General features: G+C 41.2%; 1 protein-coding gene across 2 annotated transcripts; it reads left to right on the top strand.

The window, feature by feature from the left end:
* The first annotated feature begins 331 nt into the window (after positions 1-331).
* RRP1B (ribosomal RNA processing 1B) lies at positions 332-26,210 on the top strand. 2 transcript variants are annotated; one of them, XM_054078988.1, is made up of 16 exons: positions 332-550; positions 5,504-5,586; positions 6,523-6,580; positions 7,299-7,384; positions 8,510-8,571; positions 10,743-10,872; positions 12,574-12,638; positions 13,182-13,345; positions 13,964-14,055; positions 14,869-14,966; positions 15,471-15,490; positions 16,275-16,400; positions 17,187-17,932; positions 20,763-20,909; positions 21,613-21,679; positions 22,777-26,210. In XM_054078988.1, the coding sequence occupies exons 1-16, from the start codon at positions 418-420 to the stop codon at positions 22,965-22,967; spliced, it is 2,268 nt and encodes a 755-aa protein (XP_053934963.1). In that variant the 5' UTR covers positions 332-417; the 3' UTR covers positions 22,968-26,210. The 2 variants fall into 2 exon arrangements, with proteins under 2 accessions (XP_053934963.1, XP_053934959.1); XM_054078984.1 differs by having other exon boundaries at positions 13,961-14,055.

The raw sequence follows: 26,210 nt of genomic DNA, 5'->3' as shown, positions 1-26,210 counted from the left end.
CCACGGCAGGGTCAGAGCTGGCTCCAAACCAGCAGGAGCTTTGACTGCTGTGAAGCTCATCATCCCATTAAAATGAGCCCTCGGGAAGTCACAAAACGGGCATAAGGTCTCTGGGAGGATTTATCCGTGTGCATGGGCAATACACGCTGTACGAGCTCTTGTCTCGCTGCCCAGGACCGATGGGGATCTCTCCCTCGCGTTGCCCTGCCCCGATGCTCGCGTCCTAAAGCTCCAAACCGACCCCCTCAGAGCCGGCCTCGCGGGTTTCCGGTGCCACACGCTGCCGCGCAGACTCGTGGCCGCGGTGACGGTGCGGGCGGGCGACGATCGTGTCGGTGACGGCATCAGTCGGGGCCCGGCGCAGCGCGGCGCGGCGCGGGCAGGACGGGAAGGGAAAGGTGAGGAGTGGAAGAGGCGATGGCTCCCGCCGCCCTGCAGCCGCCCGAGATCCAGTTCGCCCAGCGCTTGGCCGCCAACGAGAAGCGGATCCGAGACCGAGCCCTCAAGAAGCTGCGGGGCTACATCGGGGTCCGGACACAGCGCCCCGCCGGTGCGGCCCGGGCGGGGGACGGGGGCCGCGGAGGGGCCGCGGGAGGCGTAGAGGGGCTCCAGAGGGGCAGCAGGGGGCCTGCAAGGGGGTAGCAGCTACAGAGGGGCTGCGGGGGCTGTAGAGGGGTTTCGGGGGCTGTAGAGGTTCTGTGAGGACTATAGGAAGACTGCAGGGTCTACATAGGCGTGGGAGCAGCTGTAGAGGGGCTGCAGGGGCCACAGCGGGGCTGCAGCACCTATAGGTGGGGCTGGGGCACAGAGCAGCAAGTGTGTGTGCTCCCTTGCCCGCCACCCGCTCCCAGCCCTATCCGACACCGCAGGGCCGCCACCTTGTGGGGGGGGGGGGTGCTTGGGGCTTTTTTCCTTTAATTTTTTTTCTTGGTTGTATTTAGGTTTTCGCCTTTATGCATGTATTTCATCACAGGAAGCGTTTGCCTCAGTGGCCCTGCAGGCTTGGTGCCAGCAGCCCTTATAGTCTCCTTGCCCGTGAAGCCTCCCCACCATGGGGACTCAGGGACTGTCTGATTGGTGCAGAGGGGGTGTTGCTGGCACCATGAACCTTGCTGGGGTAAAAGCAGTGTAGCTCAACTACTCTTGTTCCAAGGAACAGGATGTAAATGCACTGAGATGATCCAGAGTGAATCCAGACCAGTAGGCAGAGCGTATATTAGCATTGGTGAATGAGAAGCTCAACATGAGCCAGCATTGTGTGCTTGCAGCCCAGAAAGCCAACTGGATGCTGGACTGCATCAAAAGAAGCATGGCCAGCAGGGCAAGGGAGGGGCAAGGGAGGGTCTTTGCTCTTGTGAGACCCCACATGCAATACTGTGTTCAGCTCTGGACTACGCAGCACAGGAAAGACATGGATCTGTTAAAGTGAGTCCAGAGGAGGGCCACGAGAATGATCCAAGGGCTGGAGCACCTCCTATATGAGGACAAGGTGAGAGAGTTTGGGCTCTTCAGCCTGGAGAAAATTCTGGGTAGACCTTATAGCAGCCTTAATGGGGGCTACAGGAAAGCTGGGGTGGGGCCTTTTATCAGGGACTGCAGTGATAGGATGAGGGCTAGTGGTTCCAAGCTGAAAGAGGGAGGTTTGGATTAGATATTAGGAAGACATTTTTATAGTGAGGCTCTGGAACAAGTTGCCCAGAGAAGTTGTGAATGCCTCATTCCTGGAGGTGTTGAAGACAGGTTGAATGAAGCTATGAGCAACCTGATCCAGTGGGGGGTGTCCCTGCCCTAGGTAGGAGGGCTGGAAGTGGATGATCTTTAAGGTCTCTCCCAACCCAAACCATTCGATGATATTCTGCTAAGCCATGCAGTGCAAAGTATGGATTTCTATAAGTTTGCAGAAGTAACCTGCCAGATAGAGAGGAGTGCCCTAACCGAGGGAAAGGATTGCGTGTCAAGCGAATGCCCGAAGCCACTGGGAATCCACCACAGGGATATTGTCAGTGGGATGTGAACCTTTTACATGTTAAGGTCAGCCCACTATGAAATGCAAATGAGTCAGGAACAAGGGTGACTTAATTTTCAGTGCTGTTAGATTTACTTGCTTTTACTATTCAAGCCAGTAATATTAAAACAAAGGTTAAATTCTTCGGACTTGGAGAGAAAGCATTATGTTCAGGAGAGATTTTTTTTTTTAAAGAAGTTATTAATCAGCTGCATTATATACATGCAGCATTTTGAGAACAGTGAGGCTCACATGTTGGATAACCCAGCTGGATACTCTAACTTGAGCAGCTAAGAACATGCAGGATCATGCAGATCAGGGCAGCCTGATCTAGTGGCCCATTGCAGGGGGTTTGGAATTAGTTGATACTTTAAGGTCCCTTCAAACCAAAACTATTCTATGATTCTGTAGTAACTCTTGAAGGAGGCGGTGACATTCGCCTCCATCAGATGTTTCGTAGTAGACAGGACTGCTCAGTAGAGTCAGTGCTGAGCTGAGCTATAAGTCATGCTGGGGAAACTTCTTCAAAGAGCTAGAGTTTTTAATTTTCAACAAGAAGTTAAACTCTGCAGAAGGCACAGAACTACTGAAGCTCACAGTCATACAATCATAGGCTCATTTAGGTTGAAAAAGACCTCTAAGATCATCAAATCCAACCATCAGCCCAACACCACTGTGCCTGCTAAACCATGTCATGAAGTGCCATGACCACACATATTTTGAACACCTCCAGGGATGGTGACTCCACCACTTCCCTGGGCAGCCTGTTCCAATGCTTTACCACTCCTTCAGGAAAGCAATGTTTCCTAATATCCCATCTAAACCTCTCCTGGTGTAAACTGAGGCCATTTCTTCTCGTTTCATCACGTTACCTGGGAAAAAAGACTGACACCTGCCTCACTATAGCCTCCTTTCAGGTAGTTATAGAAGGTGATAAGGTCTTATCTCAGCCTCCTCCAGACTAAACAGTCACAGTTCCCTCAGCCGCTCCTCATAAGACTTGTGCTCCAGACTCTTCACCAGCTTCGTTGCCCTTCTCTGGACGTGCTCCAGCAGCTCCATGTCCTTCATGTACTGAGGGTCCCAAAACTGAACACAGTATTTGAGGTGCAGCCTCACCAGTGCTGAGTACAGGGGCAGAATCACTTCTCTACTGCCGGCCACGCTGTTTCTGGTACGAGCTAGAATGCTATTGGCCTTCTTGGCCACCTGGGCAGACTGGTGGCTCGTGTTCAGCTGAATGAAGTCATCGTATGTGCGGATGAACTTGGATGAGCACATTATTGCTTCAGGTGGTCCTAGTTTTTTCTTATTAACTGATTTTTCTTAAAATAGTTACCTTGAAAGAGAAGAGCATTCTGGACTGGGCTGGTAAGAGGAGGGTATCTTTGTGGAAGTGATCAGTAAATGAAATGGTGAAAGAATAGTAAATAAAAGTAACTTAGTAGAAGAGGAAAGATTGCTGGAGGTTTCTTATCTGACAGGGCTGTACTGACTTGGGTCCAGATCTATGAAGGATTTATGGAATTTCCACTGAAATGTGCCCATGTGAATCTAGCCCTTAGGGATAATCTGCAGTAGGAAAAACTGCAACAATTTTAATGATAGCAATCTCAAAACAGCAAAACTTCCAAACAGAAATGCTAACAGGGCTTGCAATAAAGTCACATATCTTCATTCAGTGGTTGTAACATGACTAATCCAAGCTCCCACACTGTCCACAGGGACAGAGTTTCCATTCAAGCCCTAAAACCAGAATCTTTCTCAAGGTAGCTTTAACGTAAAGAAGTCATTCAGTTTTGTGCACTGTGGGTGCTAATGCAGTAGATTTAGGTTTTAGAATAACCTTGCTTGAATGATTATTATTTCCCAGCTGTGGATGCCAGTGGCAGGGCACATGAAAAACAGAAAACGCAATCTTGAGACTACTTTTTTAGTGACTAGGATAAGAAACTTGCTTTAACCACCTTTTGATCAGGGTCCATGTGACAAAGCACTGCTTAGGATACTTTGGAAAGCTGCCTGTGTGTGAAAAGCGACCCCATGGAAGTCTGTGTTCGCTAGATGGGGGAGAACTCCCAAGCCATCAGGGAGCAGCTGTCATCCCCCTCCCTAATGTGTCATGCTCCATAGAGATAGTCTGTGTGAGGTTAAACCTGCTTCTTAGTGCTACGGATGTAGCGTTTAATTCTCTTAGGAAATGTTATTAATTTTAATATTTCAATGAATATTAAATCAGTGAATCGAATTGTTTCATATTTAATCTTAATATTGCTGCCAAATGTAAGTTAAATCTATAATTAACGCTTAATATTACTAGACATATTTCTTCCTACATAGCATTTTGTGTATTTCCTTTACTCAACCCTGCTTCCTTTCTTTTTAATGAAGTGTGACTGTAGATGATTTAACTAAGGAGGTTTTTTTCCGAGTGAGGAATGATGCAGTAGTGATAATTGCCTTCAAATGATTTGGCCTGAGGAGGAGATACTCAATTTAGATCTAGCACTGTATCTCAAGCTTTTTGATTGGCAGACCCCTGAAAATTTCTCAAAAGCCACAGTGATCTTTTTGGAGCACATTTGAGCTCACTGAAAGGGGCTGCTTTTTTTAACATGATTTTTCTTGAAGTTACTTGGGAGTACTTAATAGGCCGTAGTTTGAAAATAGCTGTAGTAAAGTTATTGTGGCTACCTTGTAACACCGTACTGTTATCATTTTACATCCCAGAAATGCATTTGATGACATGAATAATCTAGTTTTTAAAACATTCTTGAGCAACCATTACTGACAGTAAAATTTTATTTTCCACACAGTACTTTCCTTCTGTAATATGTGATTTTGACTGGAATGTGAATTTTTGTACTGTTAATAGTGAGATAGTCTTTGCTGTTAAAATTCAGGTGATGCTGTATCTTGACTAACTGCAATGAAAGTATTTTCATTATAGTTGCTCACACTCTTTGGTTATACATTTCAGTATAGAAATAAATGTGTTGACTGATAGAAGTTTATTCTATCAAAACAAGCCCTTCATAAGGAACAAAGCTAGTGGTAAAATGAGACTTTATTTAAAAACAATCAAACAAACAAAAAAAACCCAAACAAACCAAAAAGCCCCATCAGTTGTGTTTGAGGATTTGCACATCGCTGCTCTTGCAAAATGAGATATGATGCCCTCATTAAAAATATCTTTCAGACTTGGTGCTAAAAATATGTCAGAGAGATTTAGCAGAATTATCGTAGCATTCGTCTCATGTCATCTGGGATTTCTTTGGAATCTTTGTTGCTTTGGTACAAGGTAGAAGCTTAGATTCATTAAATCACTGAACTAGGCCACATTGCCTTTCAAATTAGTGTACTTACAGTGGGAACCTAGTTTACCCAAGAGGATATAACAAAAACAAAGAATAAAACAAGGAACAAGGGTGACTACATGAAAATATTTTGGTGGAAATGTGGGTTTTTTTTGTTTTCATTCAGACTTCTGTTCCATAGGTGGCTTCAGCCAAGAAGAACTCCTGAAAATATGGAAGGGCCTGTTCTATTGTATGTGGATGCAGGATAAACCTCTGCTACAGGTGTGGTAACCGGGTTTATATTTGCTTGGGGGGGGGTCTGTTCTAGGATATACTATAGGGACATACTGATTTAGAATAGTGAAAATTACCTTAGTGAGTTTGGATCACTGTCTTTTCTTCGCCTGCTGCTTGTATGCGACAAGTGTAGGAGAGGTGACTGTGATTCAGTGATCCTCACCACATGAACAGAAGGACATTGTGTTTGGAATCCCTCTCCAAATGGCAGGCATAGCTGTTTACCTTCCATGACCACAACTGGACTATATAACATTGTGAAGTGCATTGATTTGGTGGAACTAGAGCAGTAACACCAGGTTGCCCTTACCTGCAGCTATGGCAGACGTGCAGCTTGTACTTACCCTTACTTGAAAGTTTCAGGCTTCCTTTTCTTTTGTTAGTTCAGTGGCACCGCCTCTGCTACCACTTCTGTCTCCTGCTGACTTCTGTCAGCTGTTACTAGCTTGTCTCCCTGTTTTCAAAAGATACCAGTTTTGGAGTACTAGGTCTTACTAACCTCACTTAAATAGTTTTCAAGTCACTTGTCTGTTTTCATGAACAAAGTGTATCTCATATGTAGCTCAGAGAGCTCCACCTACAATTAAGCTATATGAAAACAGTACCCCTAAAGTTGTACATCATTTGTTAATTCAAATACATGGGATTTTCTTCCACCTCATTTTTTTTTCTGGTGTCAGAAAGGTGATTGTGCAGAGATCTGGTGAAATGAACAGGACTTGATACCTTTGAATCTTCTTCTCTTACAACTGACCTAATCGCAGTGGAAGGATAAGTGCAGTACTAGAGCAGCTGCATGAGTCTATTTTTAAATTTGAGGGATGTTTCGTGGTATTCATACTTGCCATTTTCTCATTGTGTGTTTAGCGAGGAGACCAAGCTCAGAAATGTGCTATACTAACTATATTTATTTACTTCTAGGAGGAACTTGCAGACAATATCTCACAGCTTATCCATATTTTTCAGAATACAGAGGCTCGTAAGTACTGTTTTATTATCTAATACTTTGTAAGGTACTTTTATCTTCAGTGATTTTGGGACCACTATCACAGTGCCAGAATAGACACAGTCAGATAGGGGTGCTGGTTTGGGTTTTTTGCTTTGTTTTTTGTCCAGTGGTGTGTGTGATTGCATTAAGGGAAGCATGAGATGCAGTTTGCTTCTGGTTGTTGCAGGGGAGAAGCTGTATCTCCAGTGTGATAGAGGCAAGGCTTTGCAGGGTGGGTAGTAAAGCAAACTTGTCCCTGTACTTTGCTGTTCTGTGGAGACTTTCTTATTCTGTGTATTCGCTACTCAAACCTGACCTTATTTCATGAGCTGTTTAGCACCTAATATTCAAAATGCACTTCAAATAGAGGGCTCAGTTAATGTCAGAGCTTGCATGGGTAGACGTGAGTGCAGTATGGATACTTTGCTGAACTTGTGTGTATATAGCACAAAATAGATACAAAACTGTCACTGTAATTGCATTTGTCTTTAGAAGTAGCTGTGTGCCTTTTCTTGTCTTGTACTGAAGTTTAGTAGATTTGTCCTTATAACAGTCTCATTTCTTCCTATAGCTCTGTCCCTGTCACTGGTCGAATTCCTAGGGAAATGCATCCCTTTCTCCTGTTGAAGTGATTTCTTGAGGTTCTTTTCGGTTAGCAAAATAAATTATTGTGCCAGACTTGCAGATATTTTTTCTTACTCTCTTACAGGACACTTGTTCATTCAGACATTTTGGGAAACTATGAACCGTGAGTGGACTGGGATAGACGGTCTGCGTCTTGATAAGTACTATATGGTAATACTGACTCTCTTGTAGATCTTTTCTGGAAGGCAGCTTTGTCTGTGCACACATTTATGCACGTTGTAAGACAAGAATAATTACTATCTTCTTGATGCATTGCAAGAAATATTTGTTTCAAAGGCTTTCACTCACCACTGCAAACCTAAGAGCAATTGTGTTTTGTGTCATGCTGCAAGTGCTTTCTTGTTTGCCTTCCTTTATAACATAGAATCATAGAATGTCCTGAGTTGGAAGGGACCCGTGAGAAACATCAAGTCCAACTCCTGTCCCTACACAGGACAAACCCAACATTCACACCATGTGTCTGAGGGCATTGTCCAAATGCTTCTTGAATGTTTCTTATTGATTTCTATATGGAATATAAACAGTATCTCAGAGGACACTGTATCAGCATCACTTATTTACATCAGACCGTTTAAAGAGGTTTTTATGACTGTGTAAAGTAGTTGTCACTAGAACCCAAACTTTCCACCACTAAAGCGTCCACTGTGGTACATTCAGCTATTGGAATTCTTTCTATAGGAAACACTATATTAAAACAAATAGTAAAATCAGTGACAGAAGAATATTAAAAGACCTAACTTTGTCAAAATCACATTAATCTTCTTCTTTGAAAGAAGTTAATAGCAGGCATATTCACTCCGGCTTTTTTTTTTCTCAATGTTAGCAGAAAGCAGGTATTTTAGTCAGTGAAGTGCTTTGAGACAGTTTAATTTAGCTGTTTTACATATGGCTGTCTCTTAGCACAAGTTTCAAGTACATTAAATTACTATTGTTGTCATCTGTCCCATGTTGTTGACTCCACTTCAAGCTGTGGGGTTTTTTAGATTTGGCAGCACTTAGTGAAGAAATCAGGGTGATGGAGCAAGAGAAGGCTAGATAGTAGAAATGCTCATGGCTTTTTCTGGGCTTAGAATACAAAAAACGTTTATTGTCTTCTGAGCTTCACAGCATCCTTCTGTTGCTTCACATGAAAGACAAGTCTGTCAAAATGTTCATATGGGGAAACTTTCCACCTTGTTGCACTGCAAAGTTTTACTAAGAAGCCTATTCATATTTACAGTAATTCCTTTATCTGTTTTCATGAACAACATGTCTAATAAACTTTGTACTTTGCAGCTAATGCGTAGGATTCTGAGGCAGTCCTTTGAAGTGCTGAAAAGAAATGAATGGGATGAAAGGTAAGCAGGTTTCTGAATGTAGTTGCATCATACAGAAGTTGCCCAATTTGCCTTTATCAAATGTATTTTCATTTAATAGATCCTTTTTCTCCACAGATCGCACTGTCATGAAGTCTTAACACTCAGGCTTGTTCGTTTTCCAGATCACTTATGCTATGTAGTTTAGAAACAAATTTAGATGTTACACATGATTAAGTTAAATACACACTGTAATCATTAACTCTCATGTTCACCTAAGCCATTTAGTGCATGTTTCACAGAAAGACATTTGAGAAAAGTAATTCATGTATGCTTGTACAAAACCTGAATATAGGAGGCTTGTCGTGTGGTATTCCAAGCAGATGTGAAATCTGAGGGCTCCAGATTTATAATGAAGTTCATTAGATCTGACCTATTTATCCTAGCTGCCAATGGAGTATCACCCGTGGAGAGATTAGATGGGGAATCTGCATCTCAGAAAATACAAAAAAGGAGGTTTTTTGGGTTGTGCTGTTTTTCTGATTGGCTGTGACTTTTTTAAAATTTTTATTTTACTGTGTTCAACCATGGTGACTTGTCTTCTGATAAGACAGAACTCCTTAATTGTAAACTGGCTTCTTGTTTGTTTTAGGTTTTGTTTGTATTTCTTCCACGTTTGATGAAATGGCAAGTAATTGTAGTCATCTTGCTCTGTCTAGAGTTCTTGTGCCACTTTTAAGCTTGCTCTGTGTTTAAACTGATAAAGAGAAGAGCTTCAAGTCTTTTAATGAAAAGTCTTTGATGACCTGGTGTTAAGGTTATCCTTTCTCTTGCCTTCTGAAATGCAGAATGCATATAGGCATGTTTTTGTGGAAACAGAAAGGAATGCAAAGCTGAAGTACACCCCATCCCATCTGTTCTACTTTGATTTTGCATTGAGTAAATGCCCACAAGTTGGAGAGATGAAAATGCTCTGTGACAGGAACAGAAAGTGTGGGAGAAGGTTTGGTAAAGCCAAAGTCCATCTTCCACACACACATTCCTAAGGTAGAGACTTGGTCACCCAAACTGATCTCTGACAAGGTGTTTGGACTCCCTTTTCCCAGCTTCACTGGAAGGATGAAGGCTGAAGGAGGGCCTTCACCCTGAGAGGCCATATGGGCAGAGAAGATCGCGTTTCCTTTCTTTGCAGAGTGAGGGAGCTCAAGAGCTGCCTCTCCTCTCTAGGTGAAGCATAGTAGCTGCCTAGCATCTCTTTCATTTCTCTTTGCTTTTGAAGAAAGAAGTATTAAAGTAAAACTGAAGTAACGTTTATGGTTTTGTAATGCTTCAGATTCTCATTGGAACATGAAATGTTTGTTCTCAGCAAAATTGCAGGAGGTCCCGTAGAGCGCCAGGGGAGAAGACATTGAATATACAAAGCTTCACTTTCCTGAAAGATAGCAGGGATAGGCCTTAGGAAAAAACCAAACTCCCAAGTGCTGCTTAGATGCAGCAATGCCAGCTTGTCTCTTTGAGCCATGTCACGCTGGCAGTATTTGTTAGCACTCCAGTCAATAACTGAACAGAGCCAGAGTCCTGCCTGTACACAGTTCAGTCAGTTCTGGCTTGAGCTATTGGGATGTTGGGTTTTTCATGCCTGTCTTAGCCCTCGATCTGTTCTGCAATGTAATTGTTTTGCTTTAAACGACAGTGTATAACATGCTTTAACCAAGGCAAAGTTTACACAGTTGAAATGAGTTTGAGAAGGGTCAGTATTAAATGGAGTTCTTGACTATGCATCAAAATGAAAATCGTCTCATAAAATGGAGAGATACAAGGTGTTACCCACCAAGGATGGATGGATGTGACAGCTGTGTCTTTGGAATGCCCTGCTCAAATGGCAGAAGCCTTCAGTCATATGATATAATAAACTTCAGTCCAAATTAAAGTGTGAATTAAGTGATTTCCACTGTAGCGAACTGTGTTGAGTGGATTGTCTGATGCTACAAAATCATCCAGACTGTGAGGAGTTCTGATTATGGATGGATTTTTTTAAAGTTAGCTTGAAGATGTGAAAATTAGTCGCTGTATTTATTTCTTGTAAGTGTTGGGCAGTTGTCTTAAAGAACTGGTAAAACTGTGAATGACCAGGATTTGTTGTCAAAGGAAACAGAACAGGAGCAATTGAATATTAATATCTTGTTTGTTTTCTTCTCTTTTTTGTTTCCCAGTCTAATTGAACTCCTCCTGCAGCTGCTGATGAAGGAAGTTATGGACCCAGACAGCAATGCTCCCATGGGAATAAAGTTACATTTCATTGATATCTATCTGGATGAATTGGCTAAAGTTGGTGCAAAGGAGGTTAGAAAATACGCTGTCATTTTCTTCCTGATCAATGTTAACTGTAGCATGCAGCATTTTAGAAGAAATATGATTTTTAGATTGTATATGTTCTAAGAATTTTAAATGTAACATAGCAGCATTAAATAATCATGAAGAAAGTGGCTTATTATATTTTACGCTTTTACTTTTATTTATGTCTTAGTGTAGGCAGTGAGAATATAGTAGTTTCTCTCAAGTTCCGGAGTACTGGTATGCTGCTCCAAATTGAGGTTGGAAATAGTGATAGAAGAGTTAGAGCATTCTCATTTGATTGCTTCAACTGAAAGGACTTAACAGTCTTTCCCTTATGTGAACATGTTTGCCAGTATTTACTTTTGCAAAAACTGACATAAAGCCTGCTCTTGGCTGATTGTATAATATACCTAAATAGAGGAAGAAAGTGAGCTTTCAAAGGTGTCTAATATTTTTTCTTGTTGTTGGCTTCAAACATTGTTGGCTATGCATTGAGCAATTTACCCTCTACATCCAGGTGTTTTGCTGATGACCTCTGCCTTCCTTTGCTGTGTATTGCAGTCTCAGTTGCCCTTGATTTTCATGGAATCATAGAAGGGTTTGGGCTGGAAGGGACTTTAAAGATCATCCAGTTCCACCTCCCTGCCATGAGCAGGGACACCTCCCCCTAGACCAGGTTGCTGAAAATCTCATCCAACCTGCCCTTGAACACCTCCAGGGCTGGGGCACCCACAGCTTCTCTGGGCAACCTGTGCCAGTGCCTCACCACCCTCACAGAATAAAATTTCTTCCTAGTATCTAATCTAAATCTCCCCTCTTCCAGCTTAAAACTGTTGTTAGAGTGATGCAGAGTTTTGCAGCAACTGAAAGCCTGTTAGTGCAGCTGTCTCTGCTGTACTTATCCCAGAGTCTATGTCCTGTTACTCCACTAAAGCAAGCTGCCTGCTGCCCCGCACTTCGTTCCTGGTTCTGGGCTTCTGCTCATATACCTCCTTTTGTTTCTGGTGTCTGATACGTCTCCTTGCTATGGATGAAGCTGTTAACGATTTTCCATTTGCATTCTTTGCAGTCAGTATTGAAAGAGCACCTGTCTGCAGATTTTGTGGTTCTGGATTGTGGAATGTGAGAGAGAAAATCTCTGCCCGGGAGAAGTGCCTGCACTTGGAGCTCAAATAATTTCTGCAACTCCACAGTCACAGAATCTTCATTCCATAACTAAGCCACCTATAAGGAGCATGGGAATTTTTTTCCCTAGACTATATAAAATCCCAGCTGACACTCATAAATTGAACTTAAGGAAGGATTTTTATCTTTAGTATTACGGTAGCTGATGGTGGTCCAGTTAAGAGAAACCCAGAACTTATTCATGTTTCCTACAGACATTCTTTGTGAAAGAACGTGAAATTATTTAAGTTTTCCCTGCCTCTTATTTCTATATCTAAAAGAAGAAGATTTGTTCTATTTCATTACTCATTAGAATAAAGTCTGCCAAGCGGTTATCATTTTTATGACACTCCCAGGGAATATCTGGAAGCTAGTGGTAACAAAAAGTCGCTGGATATTCCTGTGAGTTGGAATTGGGTACCATGCTGAAAGACTTCGACTTAACTTCTTAAAAAAGATCTCTCTACACTAGATATTCATGAATTTGAGTGTACACATACAATATTTAGTGTACTAATAGCTTTTTTCTTTCTAATCATATAGCTGACAGCGGACCAGAATCTCAAGTTCATTGAACCTTTCTGCAAAATTGCTGCCAAATCAAAGGAGTAAGTTTAATGAAATTATAAGTATTTTTTAAGAATTAAGAAATTCTGCCTAAACCACTCTGTGAGGTAATCAATTGATTTAGAGTAACTTCAGACTGTAGAGAAAGAAGGATATTTTACTAACAATGTGCACAGTCATTTGAAGATAACCTGTATTTATCAAAGCTATAGATAATCTCCATGGATTAATAAGAGCTGTATCAATGTCTGTTGGTTGAGTTTGTATGGTTTTGTTTATTTTAAACATGCATAGGACAGCTGAGATGGTTAGAATCTTTGTTGTTGAAGTGTAATACAGAGCAGCATATAAACACAGTGAAATTTAAGAGAATAACACTGGCAGAACACTATTTGGATTAAAGGACTGCTGTTCTGGAAGTAAAAGGTTCGCTTTCATCATCAGATGATGAAAGGGATGATCAGCCAGATTCTTTCTTACCCATTTTCCCTGTGTACCTCAGATTTCCATGTTTTTTAACATGAGAGGGGAGGCTGTGTACGCTTCTGCCTTTCAACCCTCATCCCTGCTTTCTTGTAATGCAGACGAGGTGTGCTGCCTGCCATAGCCACTGGTATTTTTGAGGTCATTGTGGATCAGTCCCCCTATGCCATCGAGGACCTAATGAAAGAACTGGGGAGCAACAGTGATGAGGAGGATGTGTCTGAAGAAGACAAACAGGAAAGTGAAGAGGTGCTTAAAACTAAAGGTGAGGAGGAAGTTCTGAGTGGCCTTGGTCAGGCTTGCTAGGATTTAAAAATCTGTTTCTTAAAAATACATTTCTGGTCTGAACCAGTCAAACACGTGTTTGAGGTGTTCTAAGAATAATTGTGTTTTCCCGTCTTCCCTTCAGATGTGCTTAAACAAAGTGGCTCCAAAAGAACACATTACAAAAATCAGTTGTCTCTTTAAAACCATGTAATATCAGCATTATGATATCAACAGTGCTAGATGATAACCCAGTCTGGCTTTTGACTCTTGGATGTCCATATCATTTTTGAAGAAAATGAGGTTTGGCATTCTGTGGGTGTTTTAAATTAAAACCAAAACAAACCAAAACAAAAACCCTAACCAACCTAAAAGAAAAACTGGGAAGGAAGGTTTTTGTTCCAGATGTAATTTGTAACAGAAGCAGTTTTTTAAAAGGCATTCAAATAATACTACAGTTGTGTATGGCATCATGGTAACATAAAGTAGTTGAATCAATCCAGGCTCACAAGACAGCTTGAAGAAAAGCGCGCCTGATCTTCTGTCAATCAGAGCACTGCATGCTACCTCAGTTTGTTCAGCTAAACATTAATATTCGGTCTTTCATTTATAATAGCAGACAGAAGTTTGTCAAGAAAATCAGCACAGAGCTCTGAAAAAACAGAGGATATTAATGAAAATGATGATGATGGTATCGGGGCTGTTCTTCAGGTTTGTGGCTTCTTGCTTTGTCATTGGTACTCACCCTCTGTTTTCTTTTTCTCTGTCCCTTCGAAAGTACTACAGAAGTAAAGGGTGTTAATCAGATAAACATGTTACAAAAATTTAATCTCCTGCTTTAAAATAAGGTGATATTTATTTAATATGTATTCTGAGTAGTTTATAAGAAAATAAATTCTGAATTCTTCCCCCTCTCCCATTCCTCCTTTTTTCTACTCCTCTCTTCCTGTTTCAAGAGTTCAAAAATATGTGGTGAAAGCCAAGTCACTGTGGATGGTGAAACAATCAACATAAGTTTCATTGACAAAAAGAAGAGAAGTAATGGTTGATGGAATACATAAGAGAGAGGTTTACATTGCAGTTTGGGCTTTTTGGGACCCACTTTGGTGCAGTGTAGTATTTTTGACAGATCCGCCAAACACACATGCAGGCAGAGAGGCTTCATGCATTTGTGGCTTTTAAGCAAAAATTAGGACGTGACTCACTTTAAATGTGATATTTAGCTAAATACTTGAATGCGTTTTGAAGTTGGTTGGCTTCTCTCTTGAGTAAGAATTAAGGTTAGGAATGTTTGAGAAAGTCATACTGAGTTCAGCTGTTCTGTTAATGAAGCAACCATCTGTAAAAGTCAGTATGCATGTATGAAGGGGGTATGAATTTTAACAGAGAAAAAATACTTGGGGTTTAAAAGGATTGGCTGTTCAGGTAGTACAGACATCCTTTGAAGTATTGATAACATGAATAGCATTGAGTTATCTTGCATGAATAAGCTAAGAAAAGCTGTATCATACTTTCCTCCAACAGTTTGATTATAAGGCTGTTGCTGACAAACTCTTCGAATTGGCGAGCAAGAAAAACACACCTTCTATTAACAGAAAGCGCCTGTACAAGCTGGTCAAAAAGTGAGTTCTGTTGAATACACCTTGCATGTGCCACCTTGTCCTAAACAACTTTTACTTTGCTTTTTCCCCACCCTCGTTTGTCCTGGTGACTGTGTCACAAGAGCAGGCTTGTCTCACAGCCCTATGTAACGCATGTGAGGCGCCTGAAGCCTGTGCTACTGTTCCTCAGTGATACTAGACAGCTGCAGCTTGCTGAGGTGTATCCGTGCTGGATGGGTTTGTGCTACAGGATGTGACAGTAGATAGTGTGATGCAAATTACAGCTATGGGAGAAGTGTTAAATTGCTCTTTTCTTAATAATTTAAGTCATTTCGTTTGAGGTTTTTATTTTGGAGGCAGATCTCTTCTGGAATGACCTCTTTGTAACTTCCTGCACAAAATATGTCGTTTCTATTTTGACAAAACCATAATAAGTATAGTGACACTATGCTGCTAGTGTTATTATTGGTATTAAACCAGTAACTCTGTTTTATTTTCCCACTCTCCCTTCCTCCTCACCTCCAGGTTCCAGGACTTGGCAGAAGGTAAGGACTGTGTGGCATGCAGAAACAGTTTCTTTCCATTAAAAGATGTGTAATGTTCCTGTACAATGTGTATTGCAAATTTTTTTTCTTATTTTTTTTAACCTTAGAATCATAGAATAGTTTAGGTTGGAAGGGACCTTAAAGATCATCTAGTTCCAGCCCCTCATGCCATGGGCAGGGACACCTCCCACTAGGTCAGGTGCCCAAGGCCCCATCCAACCTGGCCTTGAACACCTTCAGGGATGGGGCATCCACAGCTTCCCTGGGCAACCTGTGCCAGTGCCTCACCACTCTTATTGTGAAGAAATTCCTTCTTATGTCTAGTCTAAATCTGCCCCTCTCCAGTTTATACCCATTGCCCCTCGTCCTATCACTACAAGCCTTTGAGAACAGTCCCTCCCCAGCTTTCTTGTAGCCCCTTCAGGTACTGGAAGGTCACTGTAAGATCTCCTGGGAGCCTTCTCTTCTCCAGGCTGAACAACCCCAACTCTCTCAGGCTGTTCTCGTATGGGAGGGGCTCCAGCATGTGTATTTCAAGAATGCTGGTTTGGGGGTTTTATAGGGGCCTTTTAGATCTCATTGAGCAAGCCTTATACTTTGTCCTTAAATGAATGATGATTATTTTTACGTAAATGGAAATCACTCATATGCTTTTCTTTTGGGTTGAGTGGGGAACAGAGAGTAGATTTTCTTTTTGTGGGAGTTATGTTGTATGTGAACGGCATAACTGTTGATAGAAATAGAACTTTCAGTTTTCAGATATCTTATCTTTCCTCCTCAACAGGAATCTTCCCCCAAGATTTTCCCGAAGATGTTTCTACAGATGAAGACGATGATGAATTCAGCAGAGGAAAGCGAAAGAAAAAAGCGGTCAAGCCCTGGGAGAAGAACAAATTGGAAAAAGTTAAAGGTAAGGCGAGATGAACCTGTGGAAGAGATACTATCTGCAGTCACCTGTGTCATTTGGCAAAATATCAAACACGAGCTGTTCTGAAGAAGGCAAACCTGTTGTTCAGGATGTGCTGATTTGTATCATGTTGCGATGAAGGTTAAATGTGAAATTAAGGTATCTTTGAAAGTGGGAATTTTGTTACCAATTTTGAGGCAAGCATCGATTTAAAAATTTCAGTCAAAAGCAGAACTGGGAACAGTTGTTTGCAGTGCTCCATTGAGCATCTCCATTTACTTCAGAGAAACAGAAACACGTCAGTTGTCTTAAAATACAGTGACTGTTAGAATATAGGGATTTGTGGATGTTTCTGGAAAGATGACGAGAATTACTGAGAACTAGGTGAAAGTACCTCTAATATCACAGCTTATATTGACGTGGCATGAGTCAAATCTTACCCAAAAATATCTCACAAAACTACTGAACACCTGTGGTGCCTTTCAGGGAGGTTAACAGGTGAGTAATAATTTTTTCTAGCAATATTGTTATACAGAATCGGTTACCACAGGGAATGGCTTAGACGTTGGCTATGACAAGGCCAGATCAGCAAAATATTAATTAGGCCAGGCATCAGAGGAATGCAATGAGCTGACCAGCTGTAAAAGTAACTGTTGTGCAGGCTGATAGCGAGAAAATAGTACGTCTATTTGAAAAAAAAAATGAGGAGGAGAAAAAAGAATAGAATTCAGTTGTTTTAAGTACCTTTCTGTTTCACATCTGTGTTATGTGGCGTTCTTTTTGGGGTAGATTTAGAGGATGAACAAGAGATGTCTAGTACAAAGGAAGCATCAGTTCACCAGAAGAAGAGGAAAAAAAGGAAGAAGAGGGGCAGCCCAAGTACTGCTTTTGGAACAGCTGATGGAAATTGTGAGGAGAAAATAGCTGAAACATCTGGATCTAATGTTTTTAGCCAGATGAAGGTGCCAGAAAATAACAAGGAAAGCAAGAAAAAGAAAGTACTATTAAATGAGGCAAATGAGACCACAAATGTAGCCACTGACACCACAGAAAAACACATCTCTGCACAGCACAGCACAGCTGATGCAGAACTGATTGAAAAGAGCCAGTTGAAGAAAATGAACCCAAAAGTGCAAAATGTTCCTGTAAAACCAGCGTGTCAGAATGGACCAGCTAATGTCAGCAAGGCAGAGGATGTCAGCCTATCTGTCACACCGTTAACTCCTAAAGTTGTGAAGAAGAAGCAGAAAGCAGGGGCTGCCTTGGTGAATGGGGATACCGTTTTGCAGCAAAGTGACATGAAATCCAACAAGGAGATCTTGCTGGGGACCCTGTCAGGAGATGCAGACTCTGAATCTGCACCCTTGAAAAAAATCAAATTGCAGACAGCTACAAAGCTAGTTGGTTTGGAAGGGATGAAAGGCTCCATCCAGAAAGCAGCAACCTTGAAAAAGAAGAGAAAAGTAAAAGAGGTGCTAAACTCCGTTGAAGCCAATGGAGTTCTGGAGACTGCGTGCAAGAAAAGCAGGAAGGGGGTACGTATATCTCATTATTTTCTCTGTCTTCTTCATGAACTGCCAGGCTTGTTTTCAAATTTGATTTTAGCTTTCTGAGCATGGGGCTTTGTGGGCAGGCTGTGTACAGATGTTATTGTACATTGTCACCAAAAAGAACTCGGTTCCCTAGAAATCCACACGCACTGCCACAGTTTTACACCCTCCTGTACGATGACACTAAAGCTTGTGCCAGCTACGCAGCTGAAGGAACTCGTCTAGCTGGAACTTGGGTTGTTAGGGTATGGGGTTGCTTTATTTCTTCTTTTTTTTCTTTTTTTTTTTTGGTCCCGGGGTTAATGATTCTTCTGCATCGAGTCTCTGGTTGACCTTACATCATGCTTACAAAGGGCATATTAGTGGCTTCTTTTGCTAGCTCACTTCACCATCCTAAACAAGTCATGAATCCCGTATGGGGAAAATATTTGAGATAAGAGCAAACAGACAATAGGACACTGACCTTCAATGTCATCAGTGGCTGTATGATTACATTTATGAATGTTCAGTTTCTTATATATAAGAATATATTCTTATTTATTTTTTCACTAGGAAGGTCTGATTGTAGTTGTCTTCAAAAATTTGTCTTGCAGTTTGGAACCAAGCTAGTTTTCTTCCCCCGCTATCTCCCACCCCCATTTTCTTCTTGCCATAGGTAAAATAGGGTTGTTTTGCTCAGCAGTTTGAGAGTCAAGAAGCATTTTGCACTGTGTATTTTTGGTAGCATGGCAAAAAGAGACAGTGCAGGAGCTTCTTCCCTCTCCTGCCACTGAATTTCTTTTAACTGCTCATTTGCCGAGTGTCTATTCACCCAAACACATCTAGGGGTTCAGTAGTATTCTTGAAAGTCTTGCTGGCAATCTCACTTTGGTGGAAAGAAAATTCATAAAGCGTAGAGGAGATTCAGTATGCAAAACAACTCCATCTTCCTCTGACTGAAAAGTGCATGTTATTAGTCTATCAGTTCAGCTCTGACTTCAGTTTAAAACTGTATGATTAGTTATAAGTAGTACAACCGCGTATATTAATTTGATACAACCACTTCGTCCTTCAAGGGAGAAGGAAATGTGGTTTGCAACATTGCTTAGATAGTATTAAAATAACTTTGACATTTTCTGTTGTTTCATGATGAAATACTGAGAGCGAAGAACCAAAGCACTTCTCTCTCCCCAGTATGCAAACCGCATGTTTCTCACTGCAGGGCTTCCGAAGTAGGAACTGTTGGCTTTGTCTTCTGTTGCCTAAGTACTCCATGTTGCATACCTTGCCTTTCTTTCTCTATAAAAGCTTAATTTCTAAGAAAATATTATTATGCCACTCCCATCTCCATTTGTAATACTTTGCTGCAACTGAACAACTGTTTCAAAAACTGGTGACAGAATCTCGAGGAAGTTCCTGCAAGCTTCATGGAAATTAGTCGTTGGCACAAATTAGTGTAGGCATTGAGGGAAATGCAACACAACTCCAGGAGTTGTTGGCTGGTCGGCCAGGCTAGGCGTCCACTCTTCCTATGTGTAATTCCCGAGACACTAGAGGATTTGCTTGTTCTTGCCCAATCCAGGTAGCTGTGGATTGTGTGTGGTGAGAGAGAGCCAGGGGATGGAGACATGGAGAGAAGTATCAGGAGTCGAGCCAGGACGAGAATGAGAGTATTGGTATAAGAAAGAGGGCAGGGTAAAGCTAAAATGCACAATTGTGGCGGAAACTAGGCTTTGCTAATTTTGTTTTCATTGCTTGAGAAAAAACATGTCATTTTATTTCCTGGGTTTAGTTACATAATACTGGTCTTTTGCCCAGAAATCATGGGGGCCATGTTTTGATTCTTGATTTCAAAGACAACACACATTTCCAAAGAATTAGCTTCAAATATTGAGAGGGAGGTGGAGGAGGAGAAGAGAGGAAAATGAAACAAGTTCAGCATTATTTCACAGTTGTCTCCAGAATTCGGAAAGCTAAAAGACTTACAGTTTTTAACTTTAAATAAAGCAGAAGTCATTTTCAAATCGAAGGAGGCTATATCCCCTGGACATTTGCCACAGCACGGCTGCAAACTTCTTTCAGAATTTCACCTCTGTAGGTTGATGTGAACCATAGCCAAACTTCCCCTCACAATAGTCCACAGGTATTTGGAGCCTATAGAAAACTGTCTGGAAAGTTCTGGAGTGGTGCACTTCATTAGTGGCACTGCCAGTACAGGTCCTAAGAATTGCCTTGTGCTGGAGAGAAGGATTGCTTTAAATGGTAATCCTCGGTATGAATTTGAGGCAGCAAACAATAGCTGGATTCCTGAGAGCGTACAAGGACTTCATATTCCTTTTTTTGTTTTTCTTCCTCAAAGTCTCCATCTTAGCCCAAATCTGAGGTTTTTTCATTAGTTCTGTATCTGATGCATCCAGAGGTACAACAGAAGAGATTTTGCTTAAGGGCGAGGAAAAATATAATCAGCGCTTGCTGATTATATATAGTGCAGGAGAGCTGCGTCAATTTTAAGGTAGCCACATGCACATGAATTAAAAATGTTTGTTTGACCAGCCAGGCAATAGTACTGCAAGTTCTTCCTTCTTTGCTTTGCAATGACCTTCCTATTTTTCTACACAGAGCTTGCCTTGAACTGTTGTTCTCAGTCGTGCAAAGATAACTCCCAAGAGTTAACCGTGATGATTAGCTTATGTGATTACCAACTAGCTTGCTCTCAGCTGCGGCAATATTGTAAAAGCCATGCGTGGTAATCTTTGAGCACTGATCACTGCACTAGTTATAGTTAAATACAGTACTTCCGTACTGAGAGCATTTTTTCATTTCCCTTTTCTTATAGGAAAGCAGTGCTGCTCTATCATCATTAAAGAAAAAGAAAGCAAAACCAGGAAGTGATTTTGTAAAATTTGAAAAATCAACTTCACCAAAGCCTGTCTTCTTCAAGAAAGCCAGGTGCACCATCTCCTCCACCAGAGCATCCATGCAGGTAATGTGATCTCACAGATGGTAGCTGAGTCTGGGCACACGTCTCTTCCCAAACTACCTGCCCCAGCGAAGGGCATGACCCTCACTCATGCAGTCTTTTCCACTCTGCCTTAGTTTCCTAACATGGGCAGATAAAACTGGAAATGCTGTTGGGTTTCCATGTAGGCAAAGTCACACGTGGCCCTACAGGTTCAGAAAAGGAGTTGGAGGCATCTTTAAAATCTCTTCTTCCTTTCCCTCTGCTTTCAAAAATCCCTTTGGGCTGAAAGGACACCATTCTGAACCTGCTCATTTCTCAAGAAAGCAAGAGCGTAAAGCTGACTTTCAGTCGTGCTGCAGTACAGGGTTTCAAAAGACTTCCCTCTTTCCTAAACCTTTTTAACATCTCTTTTCAAGCTCTCTTTGTGCTTTGAGTCCCAAGTGCAGTGGGGCCAGTATATTTAATAAACAAATATCTTCTTGTTAGTTGTTTAATTATGTAATGACATTAAGGACAGTCTGTGATTCCTCTACAAATATGTTTGCTTTTGGCTAGAAAAACAGTCCTGTCTTAGCAGGAGTCAGTGCTAGAGGGTTGGAGGAGTTCTAACTCAAATGAAGGAAGTAGGCTGCTTTGCATCATTTTTAATGGGATGAAGATAGAAGAACTCATAGCATTGACTCTGAAATCTTTTTTCATTTCATGTCTTTCTTTTGCCTCGTAGCTAAACAAGCTGCAGTCGTCCAGCTCCAAAAAAGTCACGTTTGGCTTGAATAAAAACATGACTGCTGGTGAGTCTAACACATCAGTCTGTCTCCACAGCCTCTCTTGTAGCCGAGGAAGGGAGAAGCCGTATGCACTCACATACACCACTACTCTCCACCTCTTTAGAACAAGATGATTCTGAGCCTTCTTTTGTCTCAGTATTTCTATGTAGTTTATAAACCATCCTCAAGTTTCTGTCCAGAGGAGATGGTAAGGTTTAGGATATTCAGCCCAACAGCGAGACGTACACAATGCCAAGTGCTGCAGTACTGACTTGCAGAAGAGCACTGGGGATAGAAAACAGCGCAGCAGAGGGATAGACTTACCTTCCTGCTCTTCCTGCTCTGCAGAGCACCTCTTAGCAAAACACGTGCACTGCCCAGTCTTTGTTGCTCACATCTGTTTCACAGGACGAAGGTGCTGATGTGCTCAGGCTGTAAAATAGCAAAGTTTCAGTTTTACCTTGGCTGTTTGTGATAATAATAAATGTCACTTCCCCTCCAGATCCCATACATAAGCAGATAATGTTTTCCCTGTTAAATAAATGTCTTGCTCCTCAGCATAGAAGTCGATTCCATATATTCATTTAGCTCTTTTTTTTAAGTCTGAGGTGTGCTATAGGCCAAATTCAAATGGAAAACAGTGGGTTTAAATATATATATATTTATGTTAATGCAACACAGCTGCATAAAGAGAAAAAAATGCCTACCTGCCAACAAAAAGGATAACCAAGTCCCTAGAGTAGTCCTGTTTAACAAAGTAGAGATGCTTCTTAACCATCATCACCTTTTAAACTGAAGTGTGGTGTTCTTCAGATTAGCTGGAACAGTTATCTCTGAGGAGCAGGCCCAGAGCCTCTGGTGGTCTGTGGAGCCATGAGGAATGGTTCACAGCCTCTCTGTGGATTGCAGCAGACCCCATTCTCAAAGGGGTCTGTTCTTTGCTAACAGATGTGCTTCACCACCGTCTCTCCATTTTTTCTGCAAAGTCTTAGGCTTCCAGTCATTAGTGATGGATTTGATCTAAGGCAGACTTCCAGGGTTGAGCAATTCCACAGTTGATTGATGGCCACAGTTATTCCGGGAGTTGTATCGTTTTAACTTGTTTGCTTGTTTTTCAACAGAATTTAAAAAGACTGACAAAAGTATATTAGTGAGCCCAGAAGGACCCTCCCGCGTGGCTTTCAATCCTGAGCAGAAACCCCGGCATGGGGTGCTGAAGTCGCCCACGGGTACACCAGCAAGGGAGCCTCAAACAAAGAAACCATTTACTGTATCAGTTAAGAAGAGACCAGCTGCTGTGGACTTCTTTTAAACCAACAATTGTGGCCTACTTTTGTACAGGACATTTTGCTAACCTAGAATGTTCTCTGGAGGTATTTTGAGCTTCTTTATTTTTTTAAGTTAATACCAATTGTATATATGAAATTCTGATTGTGACCTGGGTCATCGCTATTTTGACACCACTTCAGCTGTATTTTGAAATACTTGTTTTGTCTATTTACAGAAAAGAAACAAAATCCAGTCTCCGCTCAGGTTTGATCTAAAAAGTACGGTCTCTGCTCATGCCATTCCCAAGAGACTTATTCATTTAGTTAAGGAATGTTCAGGGTTTGATTGTTCTGGTGACTTTTTTTAAGCCAGTTCTTTTAAACTTGCGCTTTATGCTGTTAAACTGCCTTTCATTGGACAGGGCTTAAAATGGAAAAAGGCAATGTAGATTTTAAACCTACTTATTGCTCGTGCATTCTAAAATTTTACCCCATCATTTTTCATGTGTCACCCTTGGCATCCTGTTAATTTTTCTTCTGGAAATAATGATTATCTCATGTCTCTATTTAATAACAGCTGGGCTTGAGTAGCTTTACAGATAGTAAGCAAGCTTTCCCTGAGGTGAGAAAAGCCAAGCTGCTCAAGAGATCACTGTTGCAAATAAACCTTCACAGCTGGTTGCCTGCTGAGTTGGGAACAGTCGCCGCATTATTTTCAGTGACACAAGTGCCAAAGCCGACTTACATTGGTCATGTTGTAAGCTGGCTTCTTCTCTTTACTGTAACTGAAATAATGCTGTCCTGCAGGAGAAGTCTTTGATATTTCCAGGTCTTCCCCCCACTCCCCACTGCTGTCTTTCCTGAAGGTCTAACAAGACTCTTAGTTTTCTACTTTAGCAGCTGGTGTCACCACATGTTACCAGAACTCAGATCTCATTCAGTGTAGCGCATCTTCAGCTAGGACACACATATCTCGGAGAGCTTTGATGCCTGCCAGAACAGGGTAAAACTTTACAGCCCAGGCAGCTTGGTTTTGATTTTGATGTAGAACCAGAAGAATTCTTTCTGCAGTGTTTCCTTGTGTTAAGTTTTTATTTGGATATTTTATTCCTACTGTGCATGCCTAGGTTTTTTATTGCTTCTTTGCTAAAGAATGGGGTGTATTTCTGTGAGAGACCATTAATGTATTCCAAGCGGGAACTGTGAGGAAGGGAAGAGCAAATGAAAATAAAAACTTGCTAGATATGTTTGGAAGATTCAGAATCTTTCTTTGGAAGTGTTACTTATGCAAATGAGGCAAAGGTTTTGCAGCAGATCTCTGTGTTAGAGCTCAGCTTCAAAGCACAGTCTGGTGCCGGAGCAAAGCTATTCATGAAGCTTCCCACCAGTAACTTCTGAGATCCTGTAAGAGAGAGGGTAGATCTGCTTCATTACATGTACTATGAAAAGTGGTAAACGTTCAGCTGCTTATAATGGGAGATGTCCATGCCCATAGCAGGGGAGTTGGAACTGGATGATCTTTAAGGTCGCTTCTAACCCAAACCATCTTATGATTCTGTGATACGACAGCCAGCAAAATTAAATTTTCTGATATAATTCATTTGCATACTTCGTACTACTTTTTACCATTCTTTGGTGCTGACTGTCCTCTGCCAGATTACTCCCCATAAGCAACTGAACTAAAACTGCTTCTTTTGTAGCTCATTTAGAATTTTGTCAGTACTTGTGTACTTGGTAGTTCACTGGTTGGTCTCAGTTGCTCAGTTTCAATCAGTGCCAGTTTTTGTACTCAGTTTGTGACAGTCCATGGTTTATGGTACTGCTATGGATGTGTTAAAAGTCATTTTGCTCTTGTCTTTTCTCATTTAAAGTGACGGACTGAATTTCATTTGGTTTTGGTTTAGTTTGTATTGATTTGACTGATCAGTAAAGAGCTCTGGAGAATACATCTGATAAAACTGATAATACCTACTGTTTGAGCAATTATTGTTCATTGATTTTTTTAAAAATATTTCATTGTATATTAGCATAATGCAATTTTTTTTTTGACAAGATGATGGTAGGATTTAACGAAGACTGTTCAGTGTGTTGTACTGTTTATTTTGTGCTGTGGGTGAGAAGTCTCTTGTGGAATACACATAAAAACATTTGTATGTGCATGGTTGTTAAAGCATTAGGTTGAAGATGCCATATTCCTCCGAGGATACAGATGCAAACAGTCAGTAGCTTGATCTGGTGTGCACAGAAAAATCCAGGATCAGGACACATTGGGGTTTGGTTTTGTTTGGCTTTGATTTTAATACATATAACCTATTACAGAAATGTATTTAAATGGTTGTCTGGATTTTTTTCTGTTGGTTGTGGATCCATTGAACCTGTTGCTTGTCCGAATATTTTGTTGCCCACAATGCTAAATGGAGAGGGCAGAAACAGCAGCCAGTTTTTTGCCTATAATTTTAGTGATGTGATTGCGTGTTGGGATTCATGCCTAGTCCATCTGTGCCATGAAACTGGTGGAATGTTTTGTACATATATGGATGTAGTGTGTATTGTCTTTGGTGGTGTCCGTAATTTCATTCAGGACAACTTCACAAAAACCAAGCACTGTCAAATGCAGTTTAATCTGCATTATTGGGTCAAATGGAATACATTACCCAAAATACTTGGGTAGTGACAGTTCCAAGAAATGTTAAAGACAAAAAAGGAGAAATATATGTAACATCTGGGATATCCACTGCACAGAGACAATGGTACTGTAAGGAGAGATGTATGGATAGTAAAAGAGAAAAGAAAAACTGATCTGACCTGTTTGATGTCACTTCACAGGTTTTTTTCATGGTGTTATTCCAGCTCTGCAGCTGCCAGTAATGTTTTGAGTCCAAGTTAGTGTGGCATAACTTTTAAAGAACAGTGTTTCGTAATGATTGTCTGCATTTTTGTCATGATCAGCTTTGTACTTCTCAAGCTTTAATAGTTTCTAATCCTTTATGGTATCAAGAGAATTCAAAAGCACAAAATTAATTCAGCAAGGCAAAAAGTTGATATTAGATTTAAATTATTGGGTATGCAAGATCTTTTATAGTCTATCAAAGCTGTGTGACTTGGAAAGCATCAAATGCCCTCTGTGTCATAGAATGCCCTCTATGTCATCTATTTGCTGTTCTTAGACTTCAGTACAGACAGAAGGAAAAAATCCATGTGTCATTTTCTGAACCTCTGCAACAGCATTGTTAATACAAATACAGTGTCTAAGCATCCTTTAGTCCAATAAACCATCTTTTCTTGTG

The sequence above is a fragment of the Cuculus canorus genome, chromosome 1 (genome assembly GCF_017976375.1).
Source record: "Cuculus canorus isolate bCucCan1 chromosome 1, bCucCan1.pri, whole genome shotgun sequence".
NCBI classification, from domain to species: Eukaryota; Metazoa; Chordata; class Aves; order Cuculiformes; family Cuculidae; genus Cuculus; species Cuculus canorus.
This window is presented reverse-complemented; position numbering and strand designations above follow the sequence as displayed.